Source organism: Chlamydotis macqueenii, chromosome 20 (genome assembly GCF_036417535.1).
Source record: "Chlamydotis macqueenii isolate bChlMac1 chromosome 20, bChlMac1.mat, whole genome shotgun sequence".
Taxonomy (NCBI): domain Eukaryota; kingdom Metazoa; phylum Chordata; class Aves; order Otidiformes; family Otididae; genus Chlamydotis; species Chlamydotis macqueenii.
The window spans coordinates 10315242-10343121 of NC_141575.1; the positions used below are offsets into that span (position 1 = coordinate 10315242).

Here is a 27880-nt window from a genome sequence, read left to right on the forward strand (position 1 = left end):
AGAAACCGATATTTCTTCCAGCCCTGGTAAAAGCTCAGGAATGAGACGCGGGGAGAAATCGCACATTTGTAGGGATTTTATAACCATCACCTGCTGCTGCCGGGCTGCGGGATAACCATCGCGGTTCCTCAGTGAGGGAGGTCAGGGCCACAGGGCGGAGGGAGAGACGGAGCTGTGAAAAGGAGAAGCTGGATCAGCTCCAGTATCTCAGGGTGATTTTATGGCTTTGCTGGGCCAGGTTGGGCTGACAGACGCTGCCTTTCAGGTGCTTTTATAGCACCCTCCGTGTCCAGCAGCCCCTCACCAGCTCCACGAGCCGCTGGGTCTGCAGAGCATTTGCACGGGGCGACGCCGTGCCATCTCCTGCAGTCAGGTTTCATCCATCCACCCTCATCCCCTGGCCCCGGAGCCGGTGACTGGCCCTGTACCATGCTCCCCTATGGCTACAGGGGGCTGATGCCCACGGGCGCGGGGCGCAGGAGGGAGGTGAGCGGGGGTGTCCCGCACGTGGAAGGAGAGCGCCGTCTCCTCCAGCTCTGTGAAACAAGAGGTTTTGCCCCGTGACCCTCCTCGCAGCCATGCGGGTGAGGCTGGGACGCTGCAGAACGCACAATTCCCCCCACCCCACCCCAGCTCAGCCCCATGCCCCACCTGGGCTCAGCACCCAAACCTAGCACCCGTCCTGCTGCCCTGGGGCGGCTGTGGGGAACATCACGAGCACAGCAAGTGCCAAAATCCCCAGGAAAAGGCAAACAAACAAGCGACGGTTTCTCTGCATCTCCAGCCGAGCTGAGGGGAAACTCCCACCCCCACGCAGGGCGGCTGCGAGGCCTGGCCTCTCGCTCGGCAGTGGGTGACAAGGAAAAGAAACCCTCCCGCACCGATAACTGCCACCAGCGCAGGGACTGCCGGCTGCTGGGGAGCAAGGCCCAGAGCAGATGCTCTTGCTGCTTTAAAAGAAAATCAAGCTCTTTCTTCAACAAAAGCAAAATCAGAGCTACAGACACCTCCTCAGGCAGTCCAGAGCGTGCACCGTGCACGGCGAAGGCTGGGAATCGTTTGTTTGCAAGGAGCCACCGTTCAGCAACAGAGCAGCTTGGCTTCAGGGCAAAATACTGACACTAATCATAGACTCACAGAACGGTTTGGGTGGGAAGGGACCTTTCAAGGCCCTGCCAGGAGCAGGGACATCTCCAACCAGATCAGGTTGCTCACAGCCCCGGCCAACCTGGCCTGGAATGTTTCCAGGGATGGGGCATCCACCACCTCTCTGGGCAACCTGGGACAGTGCTCCTCCACCCTCAGTGTGAAAAAATGCTTTCTTCTATCCAGTCCGAATCTCCGCCCCTCTGTTTTAAAACCATCACCCCTCGTCCTGTCACACCAGGCCCTGCTGAAGAGTCCCTCCCTGTCTTCCCTGCAGCCCCCTTTAGGCACTGGGAGCCGCTCTCAGGTCTCCCCGGAGCCTCCTCTTCTCCAGGCTGAACAGCCCCAGCTCTCCCAGCCTGGCCTCACAGCAGAGCTGCTCCAGCCCTCTCAGCATCTGCGTGGCCTCCTCTGGACCCTCTCCAACAGCTCCACATCCTTCTGATGTTGGGGGCTCCAGAGCTGGACGCAGCGCTGCAGGGGGGTCTCACCAGGGCAGAGTAGAGGGGCAGAATCCCCTCCCTCAACCTGCTGCCACGCTGCTGGGGATGCAGCCCAGGGTGCCGTTGGCTTTCTGGGCTGTGAGCGCACATTGCCGGCTCATGTTGAGCTTCTCATCCACCAGCACCCCCGAGTCCCTCTCCTCAGGGCTGCTCTCAATACATTCCCCACCCAACCCAGATTTGTGCCTGGGATTGCCCCGACCCACGTGCGGGACCTTAATGTTGTTGCACCCTTTGAAACAAAGCATCTCCACAAGCCCCTGCCCCAGCTGAGCAGGGTCGGCAGAGCGGAGGAGGTTTTGCCCGCGGACCCTGACCCCAGAGCCCCCGGCCGGCTCATCCTCACCTGTAGAAACGTGGCGGGGCAGTAAACGTGTTTGTGTAATTTGCAGTTATTTGCCCAGAAAAGCAAAGGCATCACCCACGTTACCTGTGACTGTGCGCCAGCCAGCGGTGGTCAACCTCTGCCCAGCAACGCGGGGAGCAAATTCTCTCTGCACCCAGGACCAGCACGGTGCGACCTCAGGCGCCACCGGAAACACGGGCGTTTCCCACCCTCAGCCCCAGGGAAAGAATGGATTTTGGGAACGTTATGTTCACAGATTAGATTCTCTGGAGGTTTTCCACTTCCCACCTTCAATTAAAGAGCATTATTCTCATTATAATGTTTAATTATACAATATTGGAATGTATTACTGTAATTAGCATTGGTGCATCGTTAAATGGTCTCGACGTGCGAGGGCACGTGGGTGCCGAAGGGTCCAGCTCCCTTTCCCCGCCAGCTCTGGCTGTTCCTATCGGCACCCTTCACAATTCCCGCGGCAAACCCCATCATTTCGCATCGAACAAGCCCAACCTGAAGCCACCGCTTTTTATTGACCTCAAGCCGCCTGACTTGTCAGCGAGGATGATGAGGGCATCAGTGGGACTCCGCGGGTGATGAAGGCTCCTGCCAGGCCTGCGAGAGGTGGGCAAGCACAGGAGGCCGTGGCCGAAGCCCTCCCCGCTCCTCCCATCCCGGCTGGCACCAGGCCGGGCTTTTCCTACTGTCCAGGAGCGCGTTCGTGAGCTACGGACTGGCAGGGACTGGGAGAGCTGCGCGTTCTCCCGACGCGTGGTGGCCGCGCTGGGCCCAGCCAGGCCCAGCCAAAAACCCGCAGAGCCCCGCGGTTCCTCCCTGCCGCGCCAGGGAGCGTCTCCACGGTTTGCTCACGAGTAGGAGATTCACCCCCTCACCCCTTCCCTTGGCCTTTTTTATTTAATTTTCCTCCATTGCCCCCACGCAGGTGGTGGGGAGGCGTCACAGACCCCTGGAAGCCCACGCCGAGCTCAGCACGGCGCCGGGCAGCGGCACCGCCAACACCCCAGCCGCAGGCCAGGCTCCCAAACAGGATGACTTTAAGACTGAAGCAAAAAATTAAAGTTTAAATTTTAAAATTTTAAATGTAAATTTTTAATTTAAAATTTTTAAAATTTAAAATTTAAATTTTTAATTAAAAATGTAAAAAAAAAATTTCAAAAACAAACCCCCAAACCAAAAAGCAAACGGTCAGGCTTCTTTTTCCTTGCTGGAAAGCACACAGGATGGGGTTGGGTTTTTTTGTTGCTGTCTTCAGTTTCCTCCCAAGCTCACACCTGGCTGGAGGTTCCAGCCCCACACCGTCCCAGCCCCGTGGCATCACCCCAGGCAGACAAAAAGCCCAAACTCCTTTTAAAGCACCTTTTTTTTCTTTTTTTTTTTTATTGATTTCATTGAAAACAGAACAAGAAAATGATCAGAGCCAAAAGACTGCTCCTTTAAAACTGTCAAAAACATTAACAGAAAAAAATAATAATAATAATAAACATGACGGCATTATGAATGTTCTAGAAGAGATGAACAAAAAAACTGTTACTGCACTAATTACAGTATTTAACGATATATGCAAAAAAAAAAAAAAATTAAGATAATGACCTGCCCAGCCACCACACAAAAGGTGATGGCAAATTTATTCACACTACAATACTAACAATTTAAAAAAAGTTTTGTGTTTTTTCCTGCGTTTTTATACTAAAATCACTTTGTTCTTTTTATACAATTGATAGTTTATATTCACGTGGTGAGCAAAAATCACACCAGAATCAGCACCGTTTTGTTTTGTGGTTTCTTTTTGTTGTCGTTTTGTGGTTTTCAGTTTTTTTTTTCTGTTTTTTCTTTTCTTTTCTTTTTAATGCTAGTCCCCAATGTTTCAGTAATGGTAAAAAATAAATCAGTTTCTTGAAACCTCAGAGCGCGTGGCTTAAAAATGAATCGAAGGTGCCCAGCGTTGAGAAAAGTGATGGGAACAGACGAGCTGGTGGCATCGGAGATCTTCTCGCCGTGACATGTCCTGTCTGCTGCTGGCCCCAGCCGGCGGATGCGAGTCGAGGTTCTCTATAATATATATATCATTCGCTTTATTTTTTTTAAAAAAAGAAAAACTGATTTTCTTACGAAGTTAGTGTCTTCTACAATCCCCTTCAACCTTCCCTGTCTAAAACCTCTACCGTGACGGGGCGAGGGAAATCCTTCCACGGACGAACCGAACACTGAGACAGCAACACGGCCACGCGGCGCAGACGAGAGCTGGTTTGTGACGGAGAAATGCTGGAGGGAGCGTCTTTGGGCAGCTCGGGGAGAGCCAGGGACCAAAGGGATTCTAAGGACTGTGGGTTTCTTCTCATCGGAAGAGAAAAAAGCCGGTGGATTTGGTAAAAAGGAGGGTAATAGAAATGCCCTCTAGCTCCTAGGGAAAGGCCCCACCACAACGTCCTGTGAGATGTGGGAGAAATTCATGATTAAAAAAAAAAAAAAAAACAAACCACCAAAAAACCAAACAAACCAACAAAAACTAACCAGCAGAACCTGCCCCGGGCTGTGCCAAGCAAACCCAAACGCCAGCACCTCCCTCCCCCTCCCCGCTACCCCCGGCTTTAGAAAGAAAGTCCCATCAAGTATTCAAAGTTTATTACAAGTGAACTGGAGATGACTTGGCATGAGCGATCCATTCAATTAACAACATTCGGAGGACGGGCGGCTCTCCCTTGGCTCTGACAACACTTAGCACATTAAGAGACGGAGGCCAGGACAGCTCGCGTGGAAAAAAAACCGCAACGGCCACCCCTCCACACGCAACTGTGAAAACCAGCAGCTTTCCAGGACCCGGGAGGGGAGAACATCACGGAGGCGGGATTCGCTTTTACTTATTCCTCAAGTAACAGTCGGTGGCACAGCCCTAAGAGTCACAAACCCTTGGCTTTCCTTGAGCGGGTTGTTTATTTTTTTTTTCAGGTTTTTTTTTTTTCTCTTTAAATGGAAATTCAGACAGTATGTGAATCTATAAGGTTAAAAGAAGTCAGTCTCTGGGGAGCGGAGCCTCAAAAGGGGCCGGCTGCCGTGGCAGAGCTGGTGTCGGGGAGCCCGTTTTCCTGCGTGTCCTGGAACGAAGTGCTCGCCTGCCGAGCGGCCAGCGCTGAGCTCGAGTGTTTGCACTTGGGTGAACCGCACTGACAGCTGAAGTATTTGCCTTTGATGTCCCAGAACCTGTCTCCGTAGTCAAAGCTGCAAGAGAGAGACAGAGACGGGGTCACGGCAAAGCAGCACGCAGAAGCAAAAGGGACCGCACGTCGGTGCGAGACACCGGGGCTGGCAGTCCTTAGTGCTGCCACAATTTGGGTCTTCGCAAAGCTTCACGGGATGGAGCGCGTTTGCGGGATCCCAAGGGGACGCGGGGACACGGCCTGGAGAGGACAGGGACAGAGTGAGCCAGCTCAGGAGCAGCAGAGCTTTTGTCCCTCTCCAGCCGGTCCTTCCCCGCGCGAGGTGGTGGCTCCCCGTGGAGAAGCAGCCCTGGGGACGGCACCTACCCGATTTCCTCTCCAGCTTCTATATGCCTCGTGCTGAAGAAGGCGATCCTGGGAAAGCGGAGGTCCTGATGTGACATGAAGACTCGCACTGGGATGAGGTTTGGCTCGCAGAGGTGGTTTATAAAGCGGCTGATGTTGCCATAGAAACGGGCATCTATGCAGTACACCTCTCCATCCTAGAGAAGAAACGATGCATCCTTCATTAGACGAGGCTGGGTTTAGTCTTATTACGGCTCCTCGTTTAAATAACGCAAATGACCACACTACTGGTCGTTCCACTAACACTCCAGAGAGCTTCAACAAGAAGAGCCAGCAGGGCAGGACATGCGCTGTGGGTTAAAAGGACTAAACACACACACTTTTCTATTCAACAGTACCCTGAAAATACAGCTTTCTGCAGGGCACTCTGCCCTCACAAGCCCACAGACCTTTTAAAAAGCTCCTGATGCTGGCTGGCACACCAGCCCTGCCCAGCTCTGCTCTGGGAAAGCACCAGTTTGGCACAGTGGGATTGGTGTGTGGTGCAGAGACACCGTATGGGTAAAAGCCACTGGACAGGGGACAGGCTTCTGTTCTGTCCCCTAACTGAATGTGACAGCTAGGAAACACACAGACAGAGTCTCGGGAAAACAGGTTTTTGCAGATAAAAGCAAAAGTGAGAACACAGAAATTCCCTCTCCAGACAGCCCAGAGAGCAGTAATATTTTGTTTTCCTTGAAAATAAAAGAACCTCCCTCAGGGCTTTTTTATTCCAGCAGAGAATGACTGTGCAAACCAGAGACTTTAATTACAGAAGCTAATTTCAGTTGCAAAGAGGCCAAAAGCAAAAGGATCCATTAGCGGTGCTCAGAGTCCCTTTTGGGCAAGCACCTTGCAATCGTTAATGGATGAGCTCTGCCAGATCACAGCGCAGGAGCCCAGCACAGACGTCCCAGTGAGAAGGGAGGCATCACCCCACATGGTCCCGTGTCACACGCAGTGTTACCGGCTCTCATTTCAAACAATTCCCATCCCCCCCTCACTTTTATCCTGTAAATGCCGTGGTTGGCGAGGACACCACCCACTACCACATCTAGGGATCATCTGGAAAGATCTGAGCTCTCCACCACGCACACCAAGACGTGCTCCTCCAGAACGCAGCCTGCTGCCTTGACCAACACCAGCAGCGTCCTCGCTGTGAAGCTGCTGAGGAGGACAAGTCCCAGACGAAACTGCTTCCCACCTCGCGGTATCGGGAACCAAGAGTCACACGGTGGTGACCAAAGAGGAGGAGAAACCATGAACCTGCTCTGGGGGGAGGTGAGGTTCCTTCTCAAGAGAGAGGAGACTGTGAAAGGGCTACGCAGAAAATGACCATGTTCTCCTCTTACACCTACAATCTTCAGTGCTTAAAGTGCAAGGACATCATGATTTCAAACGGCTCTTAGTGATGGCCAGCCATACAAAGGGTTCCCAGCCAGCCACGGCTTTTTGCTGGTGCTCTCAGGTGAGCAGCACCCAGGTAAGGCACCCGGTGAATCCCAGGGCAGTGATCCCACCGTTCTGCCAGTGTCACCAAGCACGGGGTACACGGTTGTGTCAAAAGGCAATTTGGGACATTGTGAGCGGGAAGGCACTGGGGTTTCTTCAAAGGCAGGAAGCCCAGAGAAAGCTCTCCTTTCTGCAGGCTGGCTGGGGCCACAGGGATGCGGCAGCACGCAGCCCTGACGGCTGCGTCTCCTCAATGCAGAGCAGAGGGGTGATGCCCAACGACCACAGAGGATGGGACTGTGCATGGGGAAGGGGCAGCTTAACACGAATAGAAAGCAACCCCAGCAGCTAAAACTCAACCTCACTTTGAAGAAGCCATGAAAAAAAGATGACGTGCTCATGCCTTAGGTCTGCTCCTTGCTTCACGGAAGGCTGGCCAAGAGCAAACGCAGAGGGGCTCCCTCAAAGCAACAGGAGCTAACCCAAGGGCAAGGCCCACACAGGCTCTTGCTCATAAAAGCACAGACCAGGTTAACGTCCCTGCTGCTTTTCAACTGCTTAACGACAGTCTGACCCCTCTGTTTTCAGACTGGCTAGAAGACTCATCACTTATCTTTTCTTTCAACTGCTGAATATATGTCGCTTTAAAAAAAAAAAAAAAAGGGGGCAAATTAATAAAGCAAAGCTTCTTTGTCACTAGCTGATGACAGAAACAAGACACAGACTGTTTTACAGCCTTCCTTGGAAGCCACCCCGCTTCTCTGAGTCCTCAGCTCACCTTTCTCCTCCTTTCCCAAGGAACATCTGAAGTGGTGGCCTTGCTTAAAAGCTTTAGATCGCGCTTCTCAAAGCAAGATCTCTGCTCTGAGACAGCGCTCCGCAGAGCAGCGCAGGATAACTATGCAAAGAACAAGCCTCAAGTCCCTGCCAGGGTATCCGACAGATCCCTTTATAAGTGAATGCTTTTTGTTTTTTGGTTTTTTTTTAATTCTTTCAGATCATCTTTTTATGAGGAACTAACAGAACTGTCAATCACACAGCTGCAAGGACACATATACACACCTGAGTATCAAAATCTGAACAACTGAGCTCAGGGTGCCCAAACGGTTTTGACAGAAGAGCATCTTGCATCAAAACTGGGGTGGGCAGCACGTACTGTGGTGGCCCAGTGTGCTCCGTTACCATTTTAACAAGCCCTAAGACTTACCTCAGCCACTCCATATTTTGACTAAAAAACAGCGAGGATCCTCTTTGCAGGCTTTCAGACCGTGCTGCACATCAAGGTGGAGACAAATATTCTCTTTGCTTTTTTGGAGAGGCAAGACCATGGGTTTATCTCATCAGACATGTACAGATACAGTACCTTGTTGTCAAGGTCGAAGAGGTAGGAGTCCTCTTCACGGACATCTGCCTCGGAATCAGATATCAGCTCACCAACGTACCTGCGGACCGACAGGAAAGGCAGAAATAAGATGCTCGTGCAACCACAAGGTTGGGTCTAAACACCTCCTTCGGGGAAGAGGGAAAGAAGGGGACAGAGCCCAACCACAGATGGCAACACCTCAGCAGTGCAGGTCACCAGAGCCACCCCAGCAAACTCAGCTTTGCCAACTTACAGCAGCCAAAATTTGGCTCCAAACTCTATCTTTTCAGGGCAACACTTTTAACATTAAAATGTAATCTTACTTCCAACAAAATTTACTTTTTCCTGAGGACTGTGTTTCCTTTTGCACATCTCTTTGTTGGCCAAGATCAACACATTAATCCAATTCTCCTTATGTTCACAGTCAGACTCACATCTTGGCTCTCCTGTGCACCACTGCAATGCTTGTGCTGTTTACATCCCAAAGCAAAATGTTTGTGTCTGTCCTTCCTGTATTTTCCAGGGTATTTTGACCAATTATACACACTACATACCTTAAAAAGTTTTGGTTTAGAAGCTTTAGGTCTAACCTAACCTGGCAGGATCCCTGGGAAGATGCAGGTTTCCCTCTCAATCCCTCTCAAACCAGAATCACCCAGAGCTGCGATCCCTGCTGTAAAACCTGGGGCAAGGCAGGTTACAGCCAGGTCCTCCACGCACCACGAAGCGCTGCTGCTTGACCCGGCCTGCCCAGAAGGACCAAGTACACGCACCACCTCTCACACCCCAGACAGATGCTGGGTTTGAAGCAAATCCCCTTGTTGCAGGAATGCCTGCTGCACTGGCGTTCCCACATTTGTCTCTCCATCTCCGTCTTCCACGGATGCCTCGTCTCTGGAAACATTCAAGGCCAGGTTGGCCGGGCTCTGAGCAACCTGATCTGGTTGGAGATGTCCCTGCTCCTGGCAGGGGAGTTGGACTGGATGGCCTTTAAAGGTCCCTTCCAACCAAACCATTCTGTGATTCTATGATTCTGTGATCTTTAAGAATTTTACACTGTCAAAGTTCAACATTTCCTGCCCCGACGTGCTTGCAATCAAAGAAAGAGACCCAAGAGGAGAGGTATGGAGCCAGACAGAGGATATGAGGAAGAAGCAACATCGCAGTAGATTCTGTAGGTAAGTCTTCTCAGCCTTTAACACAATGCAAATTAATTAAGAAGGATGTGGAGCTGTTGGAGAGGGTCCAGAGGAGGCCACGCAGATGCTGAGAGGGCTGGAGCAGCTCTGCTGTGAGGCCAGGCTGGGAGAGCTGGGGCTGTTCAGCCTGGAGAAGAGGAGGCTCCGGGGAGACCTGAGAGCAGCCTCCCAGTGCCTAAAGGGGGCTGCAGGAAAGGTGGGGAGAGACTCTTCAGCAGGGCCTGTTGGGATAGGATGAGGGGTGATGGTTTTAAAATAGAGAGCGGCAGATTCAGATTAGATATTAGGAAAACATGTTTTACGCTGAGGGTGGTGGAGCACTGGCCCAGGGTGCCCAGAGAGGCGGTGGATGCCCCATCCCTGGAAACATTCCAGGCCAGGTTGGCCGGGGCTCTGAGCAACCTGATCTGGTTGGAGATGTCCCTGCTCCTGGCAGGGGGGTTGGACTGGGTGGGCTCTGAAGGTCCCTTCCAACCCTAACCATTCTATGATCCTATGATTTATAAGCAAAGATGCACACACAAATAAATATTCTTCACAGCATCAGCAGAGGCTTCCACAATCAGCCGCCATCACAACAGCATTCCTCTGCAGCTCTCAAGGCATTTGTGAAGTGTTAACCAACTGCACCCGTTCCCCCTGTGGCTCAAGGCAGCATTTCACTCACGGCTGGGGAAGAGGAAAGCCATGAAACATGGACCTGGAGCGGACCCACACACCCTGTAACCAGGGATCCTCCGGCTGCCGTTCCCAGATCTGAGCGATCCGGCCAAGTCGCTCTGCCAGAGCAGAGCTGGAGGCTGCTGCCGTGGGTGATGCTCCCGCTTGCCCCCACATCTTGTGATTTATTAAGCGCTCCCATAAGGCTGCGGCATTACTGGAAATCACACGCTCAGTGGTGACCTAAAGCAATAGAAGATGATGGCCAGAGAGGGAGAGAAATCGCTGTAGTGTGGCACACCAGCCAGCAGCTGAGAAACAGCTGAATAACGCTGCACGGGAGGAACTCTGCTCAGGGACAGCCGCCTCAGGTTTACAACTCGGTGAAACAAAAACCCACCATTTAATTAAAAACTGATGTTTCGATGTTCCTTTAAAGACTTTTCCTGTAACTCATTTCCTTTCCAGGACCGCTTACCAATACAAACGGCTCCCTAATTTCCCAGGTCCAAAGCTACGGAAGGATGTGCAGTAGAGACATTTTCCTACCCAAAAAAGAGCAGAAGCATCAGCCCCTTCATTTAAAAACTCACGAAGTCAAGCCAGCGTCTTTCTTCTCAGCAAGATGTTCAGCACGCTGATGGCAAGGAAACTACATCTCAGAGCTTTACAGTGCCACTCATCACTGCAAGATCAGAGTGTGCTCCGTGCAAAAATCAAGAGCAACAAGAAGTCCCTAGCACAGGCTCCAGCATTTTCCACGGGGTGTGGGAGACGGGATGCCCAGGGCTTCTCTGGCTGAAGGTGTGGCTAAAATACCTGGCTCAATGCAGACGGTATCTTATTAGAGCATCACCGCTTCATATAGAAATTAAATATTTGGAAACTAGGTAACAGATGTGTGCTGGAAGGAAAAGACCAGATCCTCACAAACCTCCGGTTTCCGCATCCCACCAATTCAAAGCCTCTCCAGTAACAGCCCTTACCCAGCTGTGCCATTTCCAGAATGAGCAGTTACACCCTCTGACAACCAAGCACAAACAGAATGGACTCAAAACAACCCGCAGCAACGCCAGCGCAAGGGGAGCAAAAGCAGCTTCTGAGCAGCAACAAATTTGGGGCCAGGGAGGAAACTGCACAGGAGCACATTCCTGAGCATCTGTGAGTGGGAGAGCCTAAAAAAACTGCAGGAGCCCAGCGGGGCAGGGAGGATGACACTGCTGCATCTCCTCGCGCTAAGATCCTGCTTCCAGGATGGGCTGAAGGTACCAGATCAGTTAGTAGGAGGGTATGGAGCAGCTGAAGGGTTTGGAGTGGCTGGGGTCTGGGGAGCCTGGAGCCGACGGCAGGAGGGCTGGCTGGCTACCACTCCGGCAGAGCCTCACCGCCAGCTGCCAAAGTGCTCTGAGTGCTGCTGGACGCTGCTGCGAGCTGCCAGAGGGACATGCAGAAAGGGAAAGGGAAACCATTTTTGGAGTGATTACAGAGAAGAGCTGACAGGTATCTGAAGTATGTAGCAGAGTGAAAAGCAGTGTGTGTGCAGGGAAGGCATTTACACCCAGGAACAGTCAGGACCAGCAGAGTTCTGCAGAATAAAAGCCTTGTAGAGAACTATTCCAGATTTGCCTCTCATGTGGGCATACATGAAAAGTTATGGAATAAAAGTCATCCTTACACCAGTACAATCCTCATCCTTGTAAAGCAGCGTAACAACCTCCGTACGAAGTGACTACATACTCAGGGCTCTAATCCAGATGTTTAACGCAAAATGCTCTCCCACAAGAACCGATCCCAGGAGCTGCTGGGTGCAAGCAGCCGCCGAGCACCACCAGCACCAGAGCTGCTTTGCCAGAGATGAGGAAAAGAAGAAACCAAGTCCACAGGCTGCCCATAAAGAATCAGGCATGAGAAGGACTGGAGTTTGTGAGTTGAGTAAATAACGTGTGTGTGTGTGAGTGATGGAGACAAGAATGTGCATGGGGCAAGACATAAATTAGCTCAGCTTTTTAGTATGCAGCTCATTTAGATGATGAAGAAGATAGTGCCTACAACTGAAACAGCCTCAGCAGCTCGTGGCAAGGGCGGAGGAAGAGTTAAGCACGGTTGTGGTATCTGCACCCCATCAGCTCTCACGTGCTCTACAACGCGCCAGTCCGGTTATTACACATTTCCTTGGGCTGCCTGTTCACCAGGGCTTATTCCTCTCGCGTGTTAGCATTCCCGTAGGATTTGGTAAAGTTGGTGCCTTTTTTCCTTTGGGAGCAGTTTATGCGCAGGCTCTGGCTCGTCTCTGGGTGCTGAACCTGGACACAGAGACCTCTGGGACTTAACAGGAAGCTCCACCTGAAGGCAGACTTGAAACACTCCCACAAACAGCAGATTTTTAAGCTTTACCTCTGAAAAAAACATTTTGTCTGGTAGCTCCTAACATGGAAGAAATACTTGCCCAGTTCACTGTAGATTTTTCTTTCCTTCTTTTTTTTTTAAAAAAAAATAAATTCTGCAATAACTTTACTCAATCCCCCGCCCCAAATTCTATAAAACACCAATAACTAGTTCTAAAAAAACACAGCACCTATTTCCGTGACGAGAACAAGTCCAGGATTATTTAGAAGATCTTAACTCACTGTAGTATTGCAATGAAGAAAACACTTTCCAAAATATTTAATAAATACCACTTTCAAGCCTAAAACCCGTGGGGTTCGATGGCAGTTTTTTCACTTGACATAAATCTCAACATTTTTGTTCTTAAGTACTTTATTGAATCAGGGCCGAAACATGTGCTTAATGCCAAGTGCTTTACTGTTCTGCTGAATCAGCCTAAAGCCAGAGCTGTGACACTGGAAAACCTCCTGAGATGTCAGTATTGAAACAGAAAAAGGTCCAGTACAAAGAAGTTGTTCCAAATTGCCTCAGCCCTAAGCGTCCCATATCCACAGGGAACATTGAGTTGAGCACATTTGCAGCACAACCCAAATTGCGTTTTTCTCTCATCGCTTGTGTTTCAGGAGCGGAGCACAGAGCCCAGCAAGACGGAGAGGGATGAAGAAAGCTCCATGCTATGAGGAAAAGGACAGGGCAGGAAATGGAGTCAGGAAATCTCTGACTGATGGCAAGCAGCTTGGCTCAACGCCAGTTTGATTTGTGTGAAAACCGCTCCTTGTAGAGCAGCAAACCATCCCGGCCCTTGGGAAGCAATGCGTTTGCGTGAGCTAAGGACGGTGAATAACTTACTCGCACACAAAGGTTCCCAGTGGAATGTCCTGCGTTGTTCGCACACCCCAGCCCATCTTTTGCGTCCGATAAAGCTGCAATCGAGTCCTGGAAAAGAGGAAAAGAAGCCACGTTAACGGCAGCACTCTGCAGAAAGACAACAAACTTTCATAGATAGATGAGAAAAAAAGCCAGCAACCTTCCACCAGCACAAGCTCAAAGATTATTTCAATACTCAAACCCCCAGTTCTCGCGCAGGCACCGTTCTGGGTACGCTCCACTCCTACTGCTGCTCTGCGTGGGTGGGCAGATGCTCGGATGGGACCTGCCTGGGGACAAGGGACGGGAGCCCATCACCCCCTTCTCCCTGCCTAGCAGCAGCTGGTGAGGTGCACACCTAGGGACTGGACAAGCGAAGGACTGGGGAAGAGGGGATGGGACTGGATGCTCTGTGTGGTTACGCTGATGATGATTTACACGTAGGATACCAGAATCCCACCACCAGCACTTCTTTCCCCTTCCACGCAGGTACCCTGCACTCAGGGGAAGGCAGGGAAGGTGAACGGGGACTTAAGGCAGCGTAGCTGTGCAGGGAGGAGTGCTGCAGGGAGCTCACGGTGAGTTAAGAACACCTTGAGCTAAGTGCTCTGATCCCTCTGCCCTCTGCTGAGGCCAGTGCATTTAGCAACTCCATCATATCCAGCTCCTTGGCTGAAAGACAAGGAAGAAACACTGCAACCTGAAACTTCTTGGTGTAATAGCTACTCTGTGGAATTTTACTGATGGAGTTTATAGGCACAGAAACAATCCTGTAAGTCATTTTGCCTCCTGCTCAGCCAGATCTTGAGTTAAGTGCAGGATGAACAGCCTCCAGGGCTAGGAAAGACTTGCTCTGTCCCCGTGGGAACCAAAACCCACTCTCAGCAGCACTGTTATGGGAATAAAGAGAAACCCAATGCTCACCTCAACTTCACCCTGTTGCTTTTTCCAGTACTTCACTTCTCTTCCCCCCACCCGTTCCCTCCTCGCACCATCAGCTCAAACCAGGGGCTGGGCATTTCCTCCTATTTGCTCACAGCTCCCAGAGCCCTCACCAGGGCAAAACACGACTTCATGTTAAACCGGTTAAAACGCTGTATTTCAGGCTTGAGGAAGCTCCCCCATGTTTTGCCTTGTCCACCACAGCAGAGCAGAGAGCCAGGCTCAGGTTCGGGCCCTGCTGTCAGGGACAACAGCGGCAGCGGTGGGACCACAGCTCCAACCTCAGCTTCCTGGCTGAGCTGGTTCAGCACGCCAGATGGAAGCGTGTGCGCTGCCGAGCAGAGTTAATTTGGAGCAAATCTGATAAAGGAAGCCCTGAAAATGGAGCGGGAGCACCCAGGTGTCACGCTGCAGCCCAAAGGCAGGAGGTTTCCTCTGCTGCCTCCCCAGGGACCTCAAGCGCAGCGTCGCCGAGCACCTGACCTTAGCGCCAGCTTCCCAACAAAGCCGCTCTCCGAGGTTCACGGCTGGGTTTCCAACCCTTCCCATCTTTCAGAAAAACACTTCAGCAAGGCAAAAATGCAAATGCAACAGCCCAGGCTGTACAGCTCCTAAATAAACTCCCACGTAGACACCAGAGCTCTGGAGCTTGGCAGGGAGAACCAGCGAGGGGTAAAGTTCTGTTGCAATGCATCAAGCCTTTTCCTTACTTATTTTTAACATTGCAAAATGTCAGTGAAACTACAAAGCTTGCAAAAAAAAAAAGTGTTGTCAGTACTACAAAAAATTTGCAGAAGTCTTTTTTCCAGTGGGATTCCTTTGAAGTTTGTCCTGCTACACTTAGTGCAGCGGCAAACTTGTCGCTAGCAGAGGTCCAAACCAAAACATCTACATTTTCAGTCTGGCACCAAAATCATCACAGCCTAACCCACAGCACCGAGGCCAGCAGGTATTCAGGTGGCCAACTCAGGGGGAGTCATGCCAGTAATTCAGAAATTATAAGCAGCAAAGTCTGGGCATGCTGGCCGTGCTGGTTTTGGCTGGAGTAGAGTTAATTTTCCTCATGGTGGCTGGTCTGGGGCTGTGTTTTGGATTTGTGCTGGGACCAGTGCTGAGAACACAGGGATGTTTTAGTTACAGCTGAGCCGTGCTTACACAGCGTCAAGGCCTTTTCTGCTCCTCACACCGCCCCATCAGCGAGGAGGCTGGGGGTGCACAAGACGCTAGGAGGGGACACAGCTGGGACAGCTGAGCCCACTGCCCAAAGGGATATTCCAGACCATATGACATCACGCTCAGCACATAAACTGGGGGAAGAAGGAAGGGGAGGGACACTCAGCGGTATGGCATTTGTCTTCTCAAGTAACCGTTACGTGTGATAGAGCCCTGCTTTCCTGGCGATGGCTGAACACCTGCCTGCTGATGGGAAGTAGCAAATGAATTCCTTGTTCTACTTCGCTTGTGTGCACAGCTTTTGCTTTACCTATTGAACTCTCTTTATCTCAACTCATGAGTTTTCTCATTTTTACTCTTCTGATTCTCTCCCCTATCCCACTGGGGGGAAAGTGAGTGAGCGGCTGCGTGGTGCTTAGCTGCCAGCTGGGGTTAAAGCACGACACTAGCCTACAGTGTCACGGTTTATACACTGCTAGCTTACAAGATGTTCTAAATTCAAGCTTTGCAATTTCTGTTGCTGTTTTCTTCACAGATCACCACATGAGAAGTTACATGTAGGCTATTTGTGCAAACCCACAAGCCATTTATACGTTTTTTGGTCAGGCTGATGAAAGAAAGCCGCAGTTCCCACATGGCAGTGGCAGGGGTAGGGTGCAAATATTAACTGAGCTCATCAACCCGCTGCTGCTTCATTCCCACCAGCAGTGCACAGGAACCCACTCGTGTCCCAGCACTCCGTGGTGACACCTGCCCCAACTTCTGTATCATCTCAGGAAGTCCTGGGTTTTGTGGGTTTATGGGTGAGCCGAGACTAAAGAGCCAGCAAGCTCACATGTGTGGTGTTGTGGTGTTGGTCTTGCCAAGATAAGCTGTGTTTGGATCCTCCTTCTCACCTGAGCCCATTCTGCACCACCCGGTTCCTACAGGTTCGCCAGCACGAGCACGCGTGATTACACTCAAAGATCAGCGGCGGCTCAGCCATGTTGAATTCAGGCAGGAGTCGGCCATCCTGAAGAGGAGAGGCATTCAAGAGTGGGTTAGTTGTCTACTCCTGTGACCCCTCCAAATCAGCAGCAGGCAGAAATCGCCAAGTGTAAAAACAGGCCAGACAATCTCAAGGTGGAGGCATGCCCCAACCTCCCCAAAACCACCGTCAGACCTCAACTTCTGCAGCAGTTTTGCTCCACCCCGACAGCGGCACACTCACCACTATCACCGACAGCTAACAAACAGCAAGAGACCATCTAGATTTTTGCTGCCTGGCATCACCCTACGCACCACCAAAAAAATTATCTTACAGTGCTGTGTAAAAAAACAGTGTGCATCATCGTTATTATTGTTTTGCAGTGCTGGAGGGGAGAAGCGGGTGCTTTGTCTGTCTCTGGAATAAAGCCTAAACTTTCAGATTCCAAGGCCAATACGCCCAAGTTCTATGAACCACGTTATCTTCCCAAACACCGTGCCCAAAAAAAGCTGCAATTCCATTATTTACCAGCCATGTAGGATTAAGGAAGTCAGAGACGCAGTTAATCATATTTAACAAATTTGGCTTTTAAGGCTTGGAAGATGTAATCACCTATTAACGTGTAAATAAAATGGCTACAAAGCAAAGAAAGACACCCCTGGGAGAAACTTGTAGAGATTCACAGAACTTCTGATCTTAGCAGAACCTGGCCAAATATTAACCTCAAAACCTCCCTGGGGGATTGAAGCATGCTTACCCAAACAAACCAGGCTTGTGGCCATGCTGCAGTTAAAACATCGTAACTTTCCCTTCATCTGGAAGGATCACCATAAATAAAAGCAGGGAAAAAACCCTCTCTACTACCCTCCCTTTGTTTACATATTACAGCATTTTCTGTGTTGCTCTGAAATGGAAGCTGATTTCACGCATGGATTATTAAAAGCTCTCTATCACACGGGTATAATGAATGGCTCAGTTGGCATGACAGTAACACAAATAAGTAACACTAGAAAAGCTTCCCTAAGCACGCATTTTGTTATTACCGCACACGTCTCAAAGCTGAGACTACAACTTCAGGCATTTTAAAACAGAAAGTAGAGAAGCTGTGCAAGGAACCATCTGTAAGGGACTGTTACAAACCCTGGACTGTGCACAGCTCAGCTCGCAAGCACCGGTCTAACCCAGCAGGAGGTTCTGTGTCCTCACCTTATCATACCAGCAGCGCATACTGAGTTGGCCACACATGCAGTTACTGGAGGAGCAGTCGTCTATACACACGCAATACTGGAAGAGAAGACAAGGTGTTAACTCCACGCCACTCACACGGAACTGAAAGGGCAGCTTCTGTGACTGGATCAGAGAGGAAACCACAAGTCTCTGCCTTCTCCTGCTGCAGCTCCTTAGCCAGAAAGATAACCAGCCTCATCGGTTCAGCGGCATTCTTATCACGTTCTTTATTTCTGTGTGCAATGAACAGCAAAGGATTCTGGCTTGCAGCTAAGGATCCCACACCGAGCCATTCCTCATCAGAGGATGTCCCCCTGTGTTATCAAACCTTCCTCCATGCCCTAGGCGCTGTACTCTGCACTCCAGGACAAAGAAAGCTCCACGGAGGGACCAGAGCTGGGAGATGATGCAACACCATGCCTCAGTCCTCCCCTGCTGCTTGCTTCTTCCCACAGGGGTGCTCCAGCTGGCCACTTCCCCAGTGCTCCCCAAGCCAGCATGGTCCCACCATCAGCTGCTGCGCAACAGGGCTTGGGCACAGGCGGTTCACTCCAGCCACCTGAGAGCTGCAGGGTCACCCTCACCCTATGCTGCCTCACCTCCTCTTTCCCAACCCGGCCCTTCAAGGAGTTCCAGGACAATGAAGACCGTGGCCTGGATGCCACCGTCAGTAGGAAGACAGCACAAGGAAGGTCTCCCAACAGCTCACCAACTCTCCCAATACAGAAGAGAGGAAAAGGACAAATGGGAGCCACATCAGCTAGCACACAGCTGAACACAGAGATTAGCTTAAGTCTCAGAAAGGAAGAAAAGCAGAATCTCATCTCCTAGAGCAGGAACCGGAGTTTAGGACTACAGCCTCAGCTGGAACCTGATGGCAGGAGTAGGACTAGACATTCCCATTCTGAATGCAAAACCTGTTCTGAGGTGTAGGGCTCTGTAACCTCCCTGAATGCACAGACCGTGACAGGAAAAAACACGCGGATACACACAATCCCTCACCTGTAAATGAGTGATGTTTCTATCAATGTCCATCGGGGAGGTGACGCAGTTCTGCGAAACATATTTGTAGTTGCTAGGACAAGGCTCGCTGTCCACTGAATTGATGCAGGGAATCGGGATCCGCTCATAACCCCGGGCGATGTCTCTGTCAGTGGAAGAAAGAGAATTGTCACAAAAAAAAAGCTTCCCCCCCCTGCCCCCAAACAAGGGGCCATTCAAATGCCACCCCGGGGCAGAATTACTGTCTTTGATCACTGAGCATTCAAAGCCTGAAAGCAATTCAGACGAGAACAGAGTTCATTTTTTTCCACCCTGCCTTACAGATTGTTCTTTGTGCTTGCAAATACTTCCATTTGGAGAACGAATTTACAAACCACAGTCTGAATCAGCATGTGCTTAATTCTTCCTAAGCTCAAACTGACCTTCACACTAGTTTAAAAAGCTAAGCTCGCATTTACAGTCCCTTCTTAAACCAGGCTCCCAGCCTCCTCCATGCAAGGGCTCTATTTCATAACCAACAAGCAGAGCCAGCCGGATTCTTACCTGCTCACGACCTTCTCTATCTGGGCAGGCTTGTCAGTAGATGATTCTCTGAGAGTCTTGTTCATCTGTAGGGCCACCCAGACCTGAGAGTTAAGGCTGGAGCACTGTAGCGGAGTCTCGCCCTCCTTGTTCTTTAAAGTGACATCCGAGCCACGGGAAAGAAAGAGACTGCAAAACAGTGAGAAAGGATAAGCATCCCCCAAAACAAACCACGCAACAGGAAAACGAGCTGAATCACATCCTCCAGCCAGCCCTTACGGGACAAGAAAGACTCTGTAGTAGTGAATAATCACCTGAGTTTTCTTTAATAAGAATGGTTCAGCGAATCCTTCTATGTGAAGGCGCTGGCAGAAGCCACAGACTGGAGCTCTAGGCACTCACGAGAGCTCTGGGCAAACCTCGTCTTGCTTCAGGCACAAGTACCTTGCTGGTACCAGCCTGACTTCAGACAGGCTCGATACTCTTTCTGCTGGGGAAAGATACGGGGTGGGAGGAAGAGTAGGCTGGAAATGGAAGAGTCCTACAGGAAGCTGGTATTGGACTTGGCCCTTGTTTATACTCACCAGCTTTTGGTGAGTACACATGATGACTTTATTCATAGTAGTGATGAAGCAAAGCAAAAGCCTTGTTCCCATATTATGCCACACTATTGTAAAAAAAAAAAAAAAAAGCTACAATCAAGGATGCCTGATGGCTTTCTGCTGGGAAGTCTAGGCTGAGCACAGCCCCTCAAGCCCTCTGCCCAGGACTCCAGGACCACATGTTCTCTGATTTTCCTTACACCAGCTCTGGCAGCAGCCAGTGTTTCAGACCCACCACCCCTAGGAGCAGGGCGATGGAAAAACAAGCTTTCCATCCCAATTCTGTTTGCGCTTAAATGGCAAAGGCATTTCAAACGATCTCCTGAGCTTGCCAGCCAGTGCCTAGGTAGGAAGGAGTGAAGAGGGGAAGGGAGAGAAGCGGCAGGGCTGGAGCTGTACTTACACCACACACTCGTAGCGGTTCTCCCTGGCTGCAATATGCAGGGGCGAGTCCCCGTGAATATTCACTGCGTGTAAATCACACTTAGCAGCCAGCAGTATCTCTGCTATGTCGACACAGCCAGAGAAAGCAGCCCAGTGCAAACAAATATTTTCCTCCTGGAAGGAAAGAAAACAGAGTAGAGGCTGTTTAGTGCATCAAAACCCTATTGCTCCGGGACTTCACCATCCTTAGCTCTGCACCTGCAGCACTCAACACGTGGCTTGCTGTCTCCTTCCCTACATTGCTCCTTCTGGCTGGGATTAGCAGGGGGAGCAGGGAAATCTCTGTGCAGACAAGCAAGGAGTTCTCACTCCAGCCGCCTCCGCGCTCCACAGACGGGGAGGCTGCACGCAAAGCGGTCCATCGCCTTCGTTATACGCGCAGGCAAATCATCTGTGTCTAAGCCACAAAACAATCTGGATCAATCCATAAGAGAGGTGACAGACATGAACAAACACGCTGGAAAAGGCTAGAAGCTGAGCTTCCCCAGCCCAGACAGGCAGCAAAGCTAGCATGTCTCCCAGTGCTACAAAATTAAAGAGAAAAAGAGCACAGCGCAAGCTATAGGGAATATGAAGGTGCCAGAAAGCAAACCACGAGCCACAGGGAAAGCAATCAATCCGACTTCAGCATCTCTTAAATACTGTATGTACTCATCCCTCACTAGCAGCACTACAAATAGCTGAACACTCATCTTTTTGATGGAGGTATTTTAAGCGATGATACTCTGTTTTCTGTTACAGTGCAATTTGCAGCACGCTTCGAACTCTTCCCCATGACAAGCTCTAAAGACATCGATTACAACAGCGCAGCGATAGTAACGATCACCTAACTTCTCTCTTTTGTTTTTTTTTTGAAAGCAAAAATAAAGCACATCTTTTAGTCATCGCAATTTAACTTAGATTCTTCCTTAAATGAGGCAGCTATTGACATTCAGCAGGGAGCGGGGAGACCTCTTTCTATACAGCTTCTGCCTCCCATGATGGTAACAGAGAGAGAAAAAAAAACCCTAATCAGTATCACGTACCAATCTACAGAAAAAATGAATCCTGTCGATTGCATGCCACATGCTGCTGCTCAGACAGCTTACAACACCCGGACTCTCTCCTCTGCCTGGCATCGGCCGCGGCCCAACAGCAGCACAACGACAATCACAAGCCCTTCTCCCAGAGTAGGATGTTTCCCAGCACCAGTGACATTGCTGCTCAACGACTACAATCGGGAGACACCCAACACAGGAACAGTAACAGACATGCGACACACACAGCTGCTAAGAGGGTATTTCTCTTTCAAGTAAATTGTTGACTGAGCTGATCTGATTTTCATCATTTAACGTGTGATCGTGTAAAAGGTAGCCAAAGGCTCCTGTGACAGATCAAACAAGCCAGCTTTGTTCAGCGTCAGCACTAGGGCTCTGAAGCAATGCAACAATCCCCAGAAGCCCCCTCTCTCGCCTTAACTCTTGCTTTTAGGAACGATATCAGATCCGGACCTGCCTGGGAACTATCTAAGCTACCAAGGAAGTCGAGGCTCCTACCAAGAAAGGGCTTCCAGACTGGGGACAGCGACTCCTCGGGAGCAGCTGGAGCCTTTCTGAGCCTCATGACACAAACATGCCAACACCTGCTCCTGCTAGCACCGAAGACACAAAACGAGGCATCTGGGAAGACAAATACAAACCAGCCACTTCTATCTCTTGGATTCAGAAAAGCACTGGCAGCCTTGCACAAGGAAATACCATGAGGTGTGCCAGGGGGTGAACCGACGGCGGGGTAGGTACTTTGCTCTAACAACTCTGTGCAGAAAGCAGGGAAGCCAGTTACCCCTCATTTATCAAACTATCTCATATCGACAACTCAAAGCACTCCAGTTCATACCCAAGCCTGTCTTGCAGATGCTTCTTGGGTTTTAATATCCTTAGAGACAGAAATGAAAAAATGAGAAACACATTATTAAGAAAGAAGAGGAGCAGTGCTGATATAATTAATCTCCAGAACAGAAGCCTGGATGCTTTCTCCTTTTTTCCTCCCAGTCATCTCCCTTCTATCTTCTCAGTTTACTTGAAAATCTCCATGAAACCGGCTGGCACAGCCTGACACGCGGTGCTGCCCGGCCCACGGAGCTCCCAGGTACTCCACCTGGAGTCAGACCCCCTCAGGTACAGAGCGCATCCCACTCGAGCAGGATTTAGGGAGGTGAAGAGCAGACCAAGAGCCAGTTCCAGCATGCTGAGCCACCACTCTGGCCACGCTCTGTCCACACTGGTGGCTCTGTGCCTGTTATGTCTAGGAAAAGCCAGGCTTGCAATACTTGCTGGCAGGGCGTCCGCACAATCCATCTGGAAAACATGAGTACAAGCTTGTGCCCCACAAAAGGCACGCAGGATGCTCCTAACCCACGCCCAGTGACCAACGTGGAGCTGGTAAGTCTGGACTCAAGGGGGATCTGCCCAGTGCAGTGTCCAACTGACAGCACGGTGGGCTGAGGTGGATTAGAAGCAGCGAGGCACAGAGCTGACTACAGCCTGCAGCATGACATACAGCATCCTTACGGGCTACGTCAGAAGAGTTGCAGGAAAAGGATTTATTGTCAGCTTGTAAGCCTTCTTCCCTGAACATGCAGGAAAATTCTCCTACCAGACACTGCCCCAAACCACCTGTGTCAAGGGAGCACCACACCTCCCTGCACTGAGCCCGAAATGTGCCTCCTCGGGCTCGTTTGGCTTTTGCGCAGAGATTGTGGCTAATTTCCAAAAGATTCCAGGAAGAACCTTACATTGTCACGGATGTTGATGTCCGACCCCTTCGCAAGCAGCAGCTTCACCAGCTCAATATGCTTGTACTCGGTGGCCCAGATCATCGGCGTCCAGCCTCCATCATCCTGGGGAGGGAAAGGAAAGGGTGAGACACGCAGAACAGGCCATCTCCTGCTGGCTTCACGAGTTCCTCGGCAGCCACAGCAGGTGCACCTTGCCTGGGAGCCACAGACCCCTTCCCACCCCACATCTGGCTCATTGCTCTCCTTCGGACTACGCTGCCGCAGGGTCCCTCAGGGTCCCGCAGTGCCCAGTGCAGCTCCACTCAACGCGACTCAGCAGGCTGGAGTTTATCTGCAGCTCAGCACACTGGCAATGGATCTCCAGGGCGTTCAAACACAGCTGACCGTCCAAATGGCACAATGAACACCCGGCTCGCGTTAAAGCTCTTACAAAGCTCCCTGAGCAGCCCGGAGGAGTTGGCCTTCCTCCAGAATGAGGAACACCGATGCAGCACTGCCTCGCCCCACAGCAATGGATACGCTCTGAAATGCTGAGTGCCCAGCCTCCACCCATCCCACAGCACGTCCATGATCCCACCCCGAACTCTCCGAAGAGGAGCACAAGGACACCCTTGGGGAACAGGTTCCGCCAGCACATCCAGGGTCAAGGAGAAACTGTAAGAACTGTAAGAAAAGTTTTCATGAGGTCCATGGAGGGGACCGCCTTCTCTGGCAAGCCGAGATGCCCATGGCACTGTTGCCCTACGATGTTCTTTAGGTCCCCCCCAGCAGCAGGACGGTATTTGAATAACCACCGCGCAGACAGCGCGCTGCTGAGCCTCGGCTCCCTGACCTGCGCAAAGCAGCTTTTGCCCCTCGCAGAAAGGCCTCACCTGGCAGTTGACATCCATCTTCCCGCTGGAGAGGAGGTACTGAACAACCTCGTAGTGCCCCTTCTTGGCAGCCAAGTGCAGACACGTGGAGCCTTCCGCATCCTGGACACAACCACAGAACAAGCGTTCAGGAGACCCTTCCCAGTATTTCCCACATCTGCACGACACTAGCAATGCTTAGGAAGAGCAGAGGAGTTCACAGATGAAGCAGAGGACTCCAAAAGCCCCTGTCCTGCTGCTAGGAGGGGAGAGAATAGCAGCAACCAACGCCAGCACGGAGCAGAGGGCGCTTCACACAAAGCTCAGAGGTGAAATCTGTGCAGAGTAGGAGGCTAAGAGTGCAAAGGCTACAGGAACAGGCATCTTCGCAAAGCCAAGGGAAGGTGCCAGCCATAAACCCTGGCAGATTGATGCTCCCCATCCCCAAGAGACCCTCTCAAACTCTTCTCCACGTCCTGGAGAGCCAAGAGGAGGCAGAAATCCCTTACAGAGACAGAGCTTGCACTTTGCATCAGGAAAGTAGCCTTGTCTCAACCCCAAATGCTCCGTTTATACAGGTTTTTTTTGCACAAGGCCTTATCCCAGCACCTGGCAGCAGGGCAAAGGGTTCTCCTGCACAAGGGCTGGGAGCCCCCTGAGAGACCAAGTCTCCAGGGTGCCCACAGCAGTCTGCAGAGACAGGAGATAAAAACGACAATGAAGGTTGAACGGAAAAATGCCTCTGGGAGCTGAGAACACAGGTCTGGTGGAGACGGACAGGCTGTGAGTCATGAGAGACACTCCCACACCAAAGGTCTCAGCTGGAGCTTGAGTTTTATCAGGCGCTTATATGCCAAGCGCTTAGCACATAGCAAGGCCCAGAGACCAGGAAACCAGGAGGAGGAAATGAAAGACTGAAAAATCAAAACGACTTCTTCCTGCTAAGCCCCTGGAAGCAACATCAGAGGTGAGAGCTTTCGGATAGTGCCAAGAGGAGAGCACAGCACAGGGCTAGGGAGCAACCCTTTGAGCAAGGACAGGACCCAGGCAGGCTTCTTGGGGTAAAGAAGGGGTTTCTACCGCCCAGAAGTGCCTGTCACACCTGAATAATGCCACAGCTCTCCCCTTAGCATGAGCCAAGAGCAGCTTCTCAACCCCACGGAGAGCAGGCATATCTTGATACAAAGTTTCTGTAGGTTTTGAGTGGGGCTTTTACATCCTATTCGCAGGATCAAGAGCTTCACCCTGGGGTCTGAGAAGCTCCCACCTGTCCCACCATTGTCCCCAGCAGCCCTGCAGGGCCAGGCTGGGCGGGCCCGGCACACACCTGCCCCAGATCACGTCCGGATTTCTCACCAAAATGGCTGGGGATGACTTTAAAATGCAATGTTGCTGCTTTCAAAAAGATGACTAATTTGGTGCGAGAAACTAATTAACATAATAAACTAGTCTAGACTTCAGACGTGATCTCAGGCTTCTAATTTGCTTTTGCAAGCTCAAGATTTTTTACCTCCCTTTTACCTTTAGAACCAAAAAACCTCTTTTCTCCTACACATGAATAAACCAGGTGAGAGACATCGCTCCAAGATGCTTGGGACAGCGGTCAATACAAACCTGCAGGTGCCTGTCCTGTCCTGTCTCCCTTCCTGGCTCAGAACCAGGCTCCCAAGGATCCATTTAAGGCTCGGGGTGGGCAGCACTGGATATCTTGTGCAATCCTCCTGGCCCTGCCAGCTCCTTCGCAAAAAGAGCATCCCAGCCCGGCCGTACGCCCCAGGATCAGCCGAGGAGCGTGCCAACAGCAGCAGGTTGTAACAATAAGAAGTTCACGTGGGGAGGGTTCCTGTGCTCCAAATAGCATCTGATTTATGGGACTAATAAACGACTTGTCTATTTTCCAAGACTGCAAAGCAACCAGAGCATGCTAAAGGCAAGCAGACAGCTGCATTTTATTGTATTTGTTGAAATTGAAGGGTAGGGTTTAAAGATGGGTCCAATTTTGCCACTGCGGCGTGACTGCAAGAAACCACACATCAGGCCTTTGGAAAGCAAAACTTCCTCTGTCATTTTCCCTGGCTTGGCAAGCACCTAATTACCAGCCCAACTGAAAATGTCACCTCAAAAGTCTCATTATTAGAGCCTACAGAAAAGGAAACTCTGAAATCAAGCTCCAAATTCACTGCAATGGATTTGTGACACTACTACTTAGCGGCCCCATAGGAAACCAGGTACCCTCTACGTCTGGTGCCACAAGCTAATGTAGCAAGCGGCAGCACTTGCCCCACTCTGCTCACAGCCAGGGCCCTGCATCGCTAAAATGATAACCACGGCCTCGCCAAGCCTTCACATCCCAGACAAGCAAGTTCATTTCCCCTCCGCCTGTGCACTTTCACTCAAGACAAGAAAGAAACAGTAGACAGAGGCTTCTACAGGAGAAAAAGATACGGAATAAATTGTTACCTTAGGATCTACTAGTGCTCCAGCCTTGATAAGGTATTTCACAGTTTCCAGATGGTTGTTTTCTGCTGCTTCCATCAGCGGGGTCCTCTGGTCTTCAGAGCAGGTGTCTATATTAGCGCCAGCCTGTTACGGGGCCAAGGCAAACACAAGGACAATTACAACCTTGCTGTCAGCAGAGGAAGGATGTGGGAACAGAGATTTAGCAGCAAGTTTTGAAGGCATTCCAACTTCACCTGTTTTGGAAAGCAGCACACACTGCCTGCTCCCTCTCTACAGCCCGTAACCGGGGCATAAGGAAGCCCATTGTTGGTACTAAATAACTCTTGTTGTTAATGCATTTTGTACTTCTACTGCCTGGATATTGCAACAATTTGGAAAAATCAGCCTCCTCCTTTTTCCAGCACCTTTGGTTTTGGTCTATCACATCTACAGACACAATGAACAAAACAATCAGCTCTTCCCCATGTCAGAAGCAGTAGGAACAACTTGCAGATTGCAACAGAGGTAAGAGCTGTGAAAAAACTCTGGAGCTTGGCTAACTACTGCTCTTGAAGTCAATGGTAAAATTTATACAGAGGTCTCAGCATGCATTCAGTTCAACACGGAGTGCCTTGGACCAAAACCTCACTCTTTTCCAAACCACTACTGTGCCACATCTCAGAGACAGCACAATTCCTGGCAGTCACGCATGCACACACACGCACGGAGCACAGGCCTGTTTACAGCAGCGACACGCTGACTCAGGTTCACCCGGCAGACGGAGTTGGCCCCACTGCTTCCAGGTGCCTCCCAGTGAATGTATGTTTTGATGACTTTTAAATAGCTAGAGCTATTTCAACCAGACCAGAGAAGCAGCATTTCAAGTTTAACAAGCTGAGGACATTCCCAGCCAAATACTGTGCTCCTGCAGTAACCAGACATCAGGGAAGAGACAAGATGAAGGATTTTGGAAACAAACCAACCCTACTGATACCCCATTCAACTTGTTTGTCATATCTCGCAAATTTTGCTCCTTTTGCTCATACAAGTCATTCTGTTGTCTTCACGTGCAGTACAGCTTAAGTGAGTGAGAGCAGCAAGGCTGGCCCGTAGCTGCACCTTCAAACAAATTTTGAAAGCCTCTGACTCCAGATGCTGAAACGCAACATCCCAGCAGGCTCAAAGACGTGGCACTGCTGCTTTCTCAAAAGCCCTTTAAGGTCTCTCAGTCACACAGGGTAAACAAAACACACTTCCAGTCACTCCAGACGATGTATGCCAGTACTAAAAAGAAAAACTCTTAACTTTTAAATCTTTCTTTTTTCTTCACATCATTCTGCAGTGGGTTCAACGAGAGCATGCCTATGTCTTTGATCATCTTCCCTCAGTTAGAATCCAAACCTCAGACAATAAGCCAAACTTGCATCTTTCCTTCTCTCCTTTCCACATGAGGGATG

At 50.6% G+C, this 27880-nt stretch overlaps 1 protein-coding gene across 12 annotated transcripts in view; it reads right to left on the reverse strand.

Moving 5' to 3' along the window:
* Positions 1-3691: 3691 nt before the first annotated feature.
* EHMT1 (euchromatic histone lysine methyltransferase 1) overlaps positions 3692-27880 on the reverse strand; it is a 100715-nt gene continuing 76526 nt past the window's right edge. For 11 of the 12 annotated variants that reach the window (XM_086763859.1, XM_086763863.1, XM_086763858.1 and 8 more), the window contains 12 exons: positions 26445-26567; positions 24006-24107; positions 23131-23235; positions 20317-20471; positions 19333-19500; positions 18790-18934; positions 17767-17844; positions 16490-16605; positions 13461-13547; positions 8368-8446; positions 5535-5710; positions 3692-5229 (listed from right to left, as the gene is read on the reverse strand). In XM_086763859.1, coding sequence (XP_086619985.1) covers positions 5046-5229; positions 5535-5710; positions 8368-8446; positions 13461-13547; positions 16490-16605; positions 17767-17844; positions 18790-18934; positions 19333-19500; positions 20317-20471; positions 23131-23235; positions 24006-24107; positions 26445-26567 — 1518 coding nt within the window. In that variant the 3' untranslated portion in view covers positions 3692-5045. The remainder of the gene's footprint in view (positions 5230-5534; positions 5711-8367; positions 8447-13460; positions 13548-16489; positions 16606-17766; positions 17845-18789; positions 18935-19332; positions 19501-20316; positions 20472-23130; positions 23236-24005; positions 24108-26444; positions 26568-27880) is intronic. The other variant, XR_015260726.1, reaches the window with a different exon arrangement.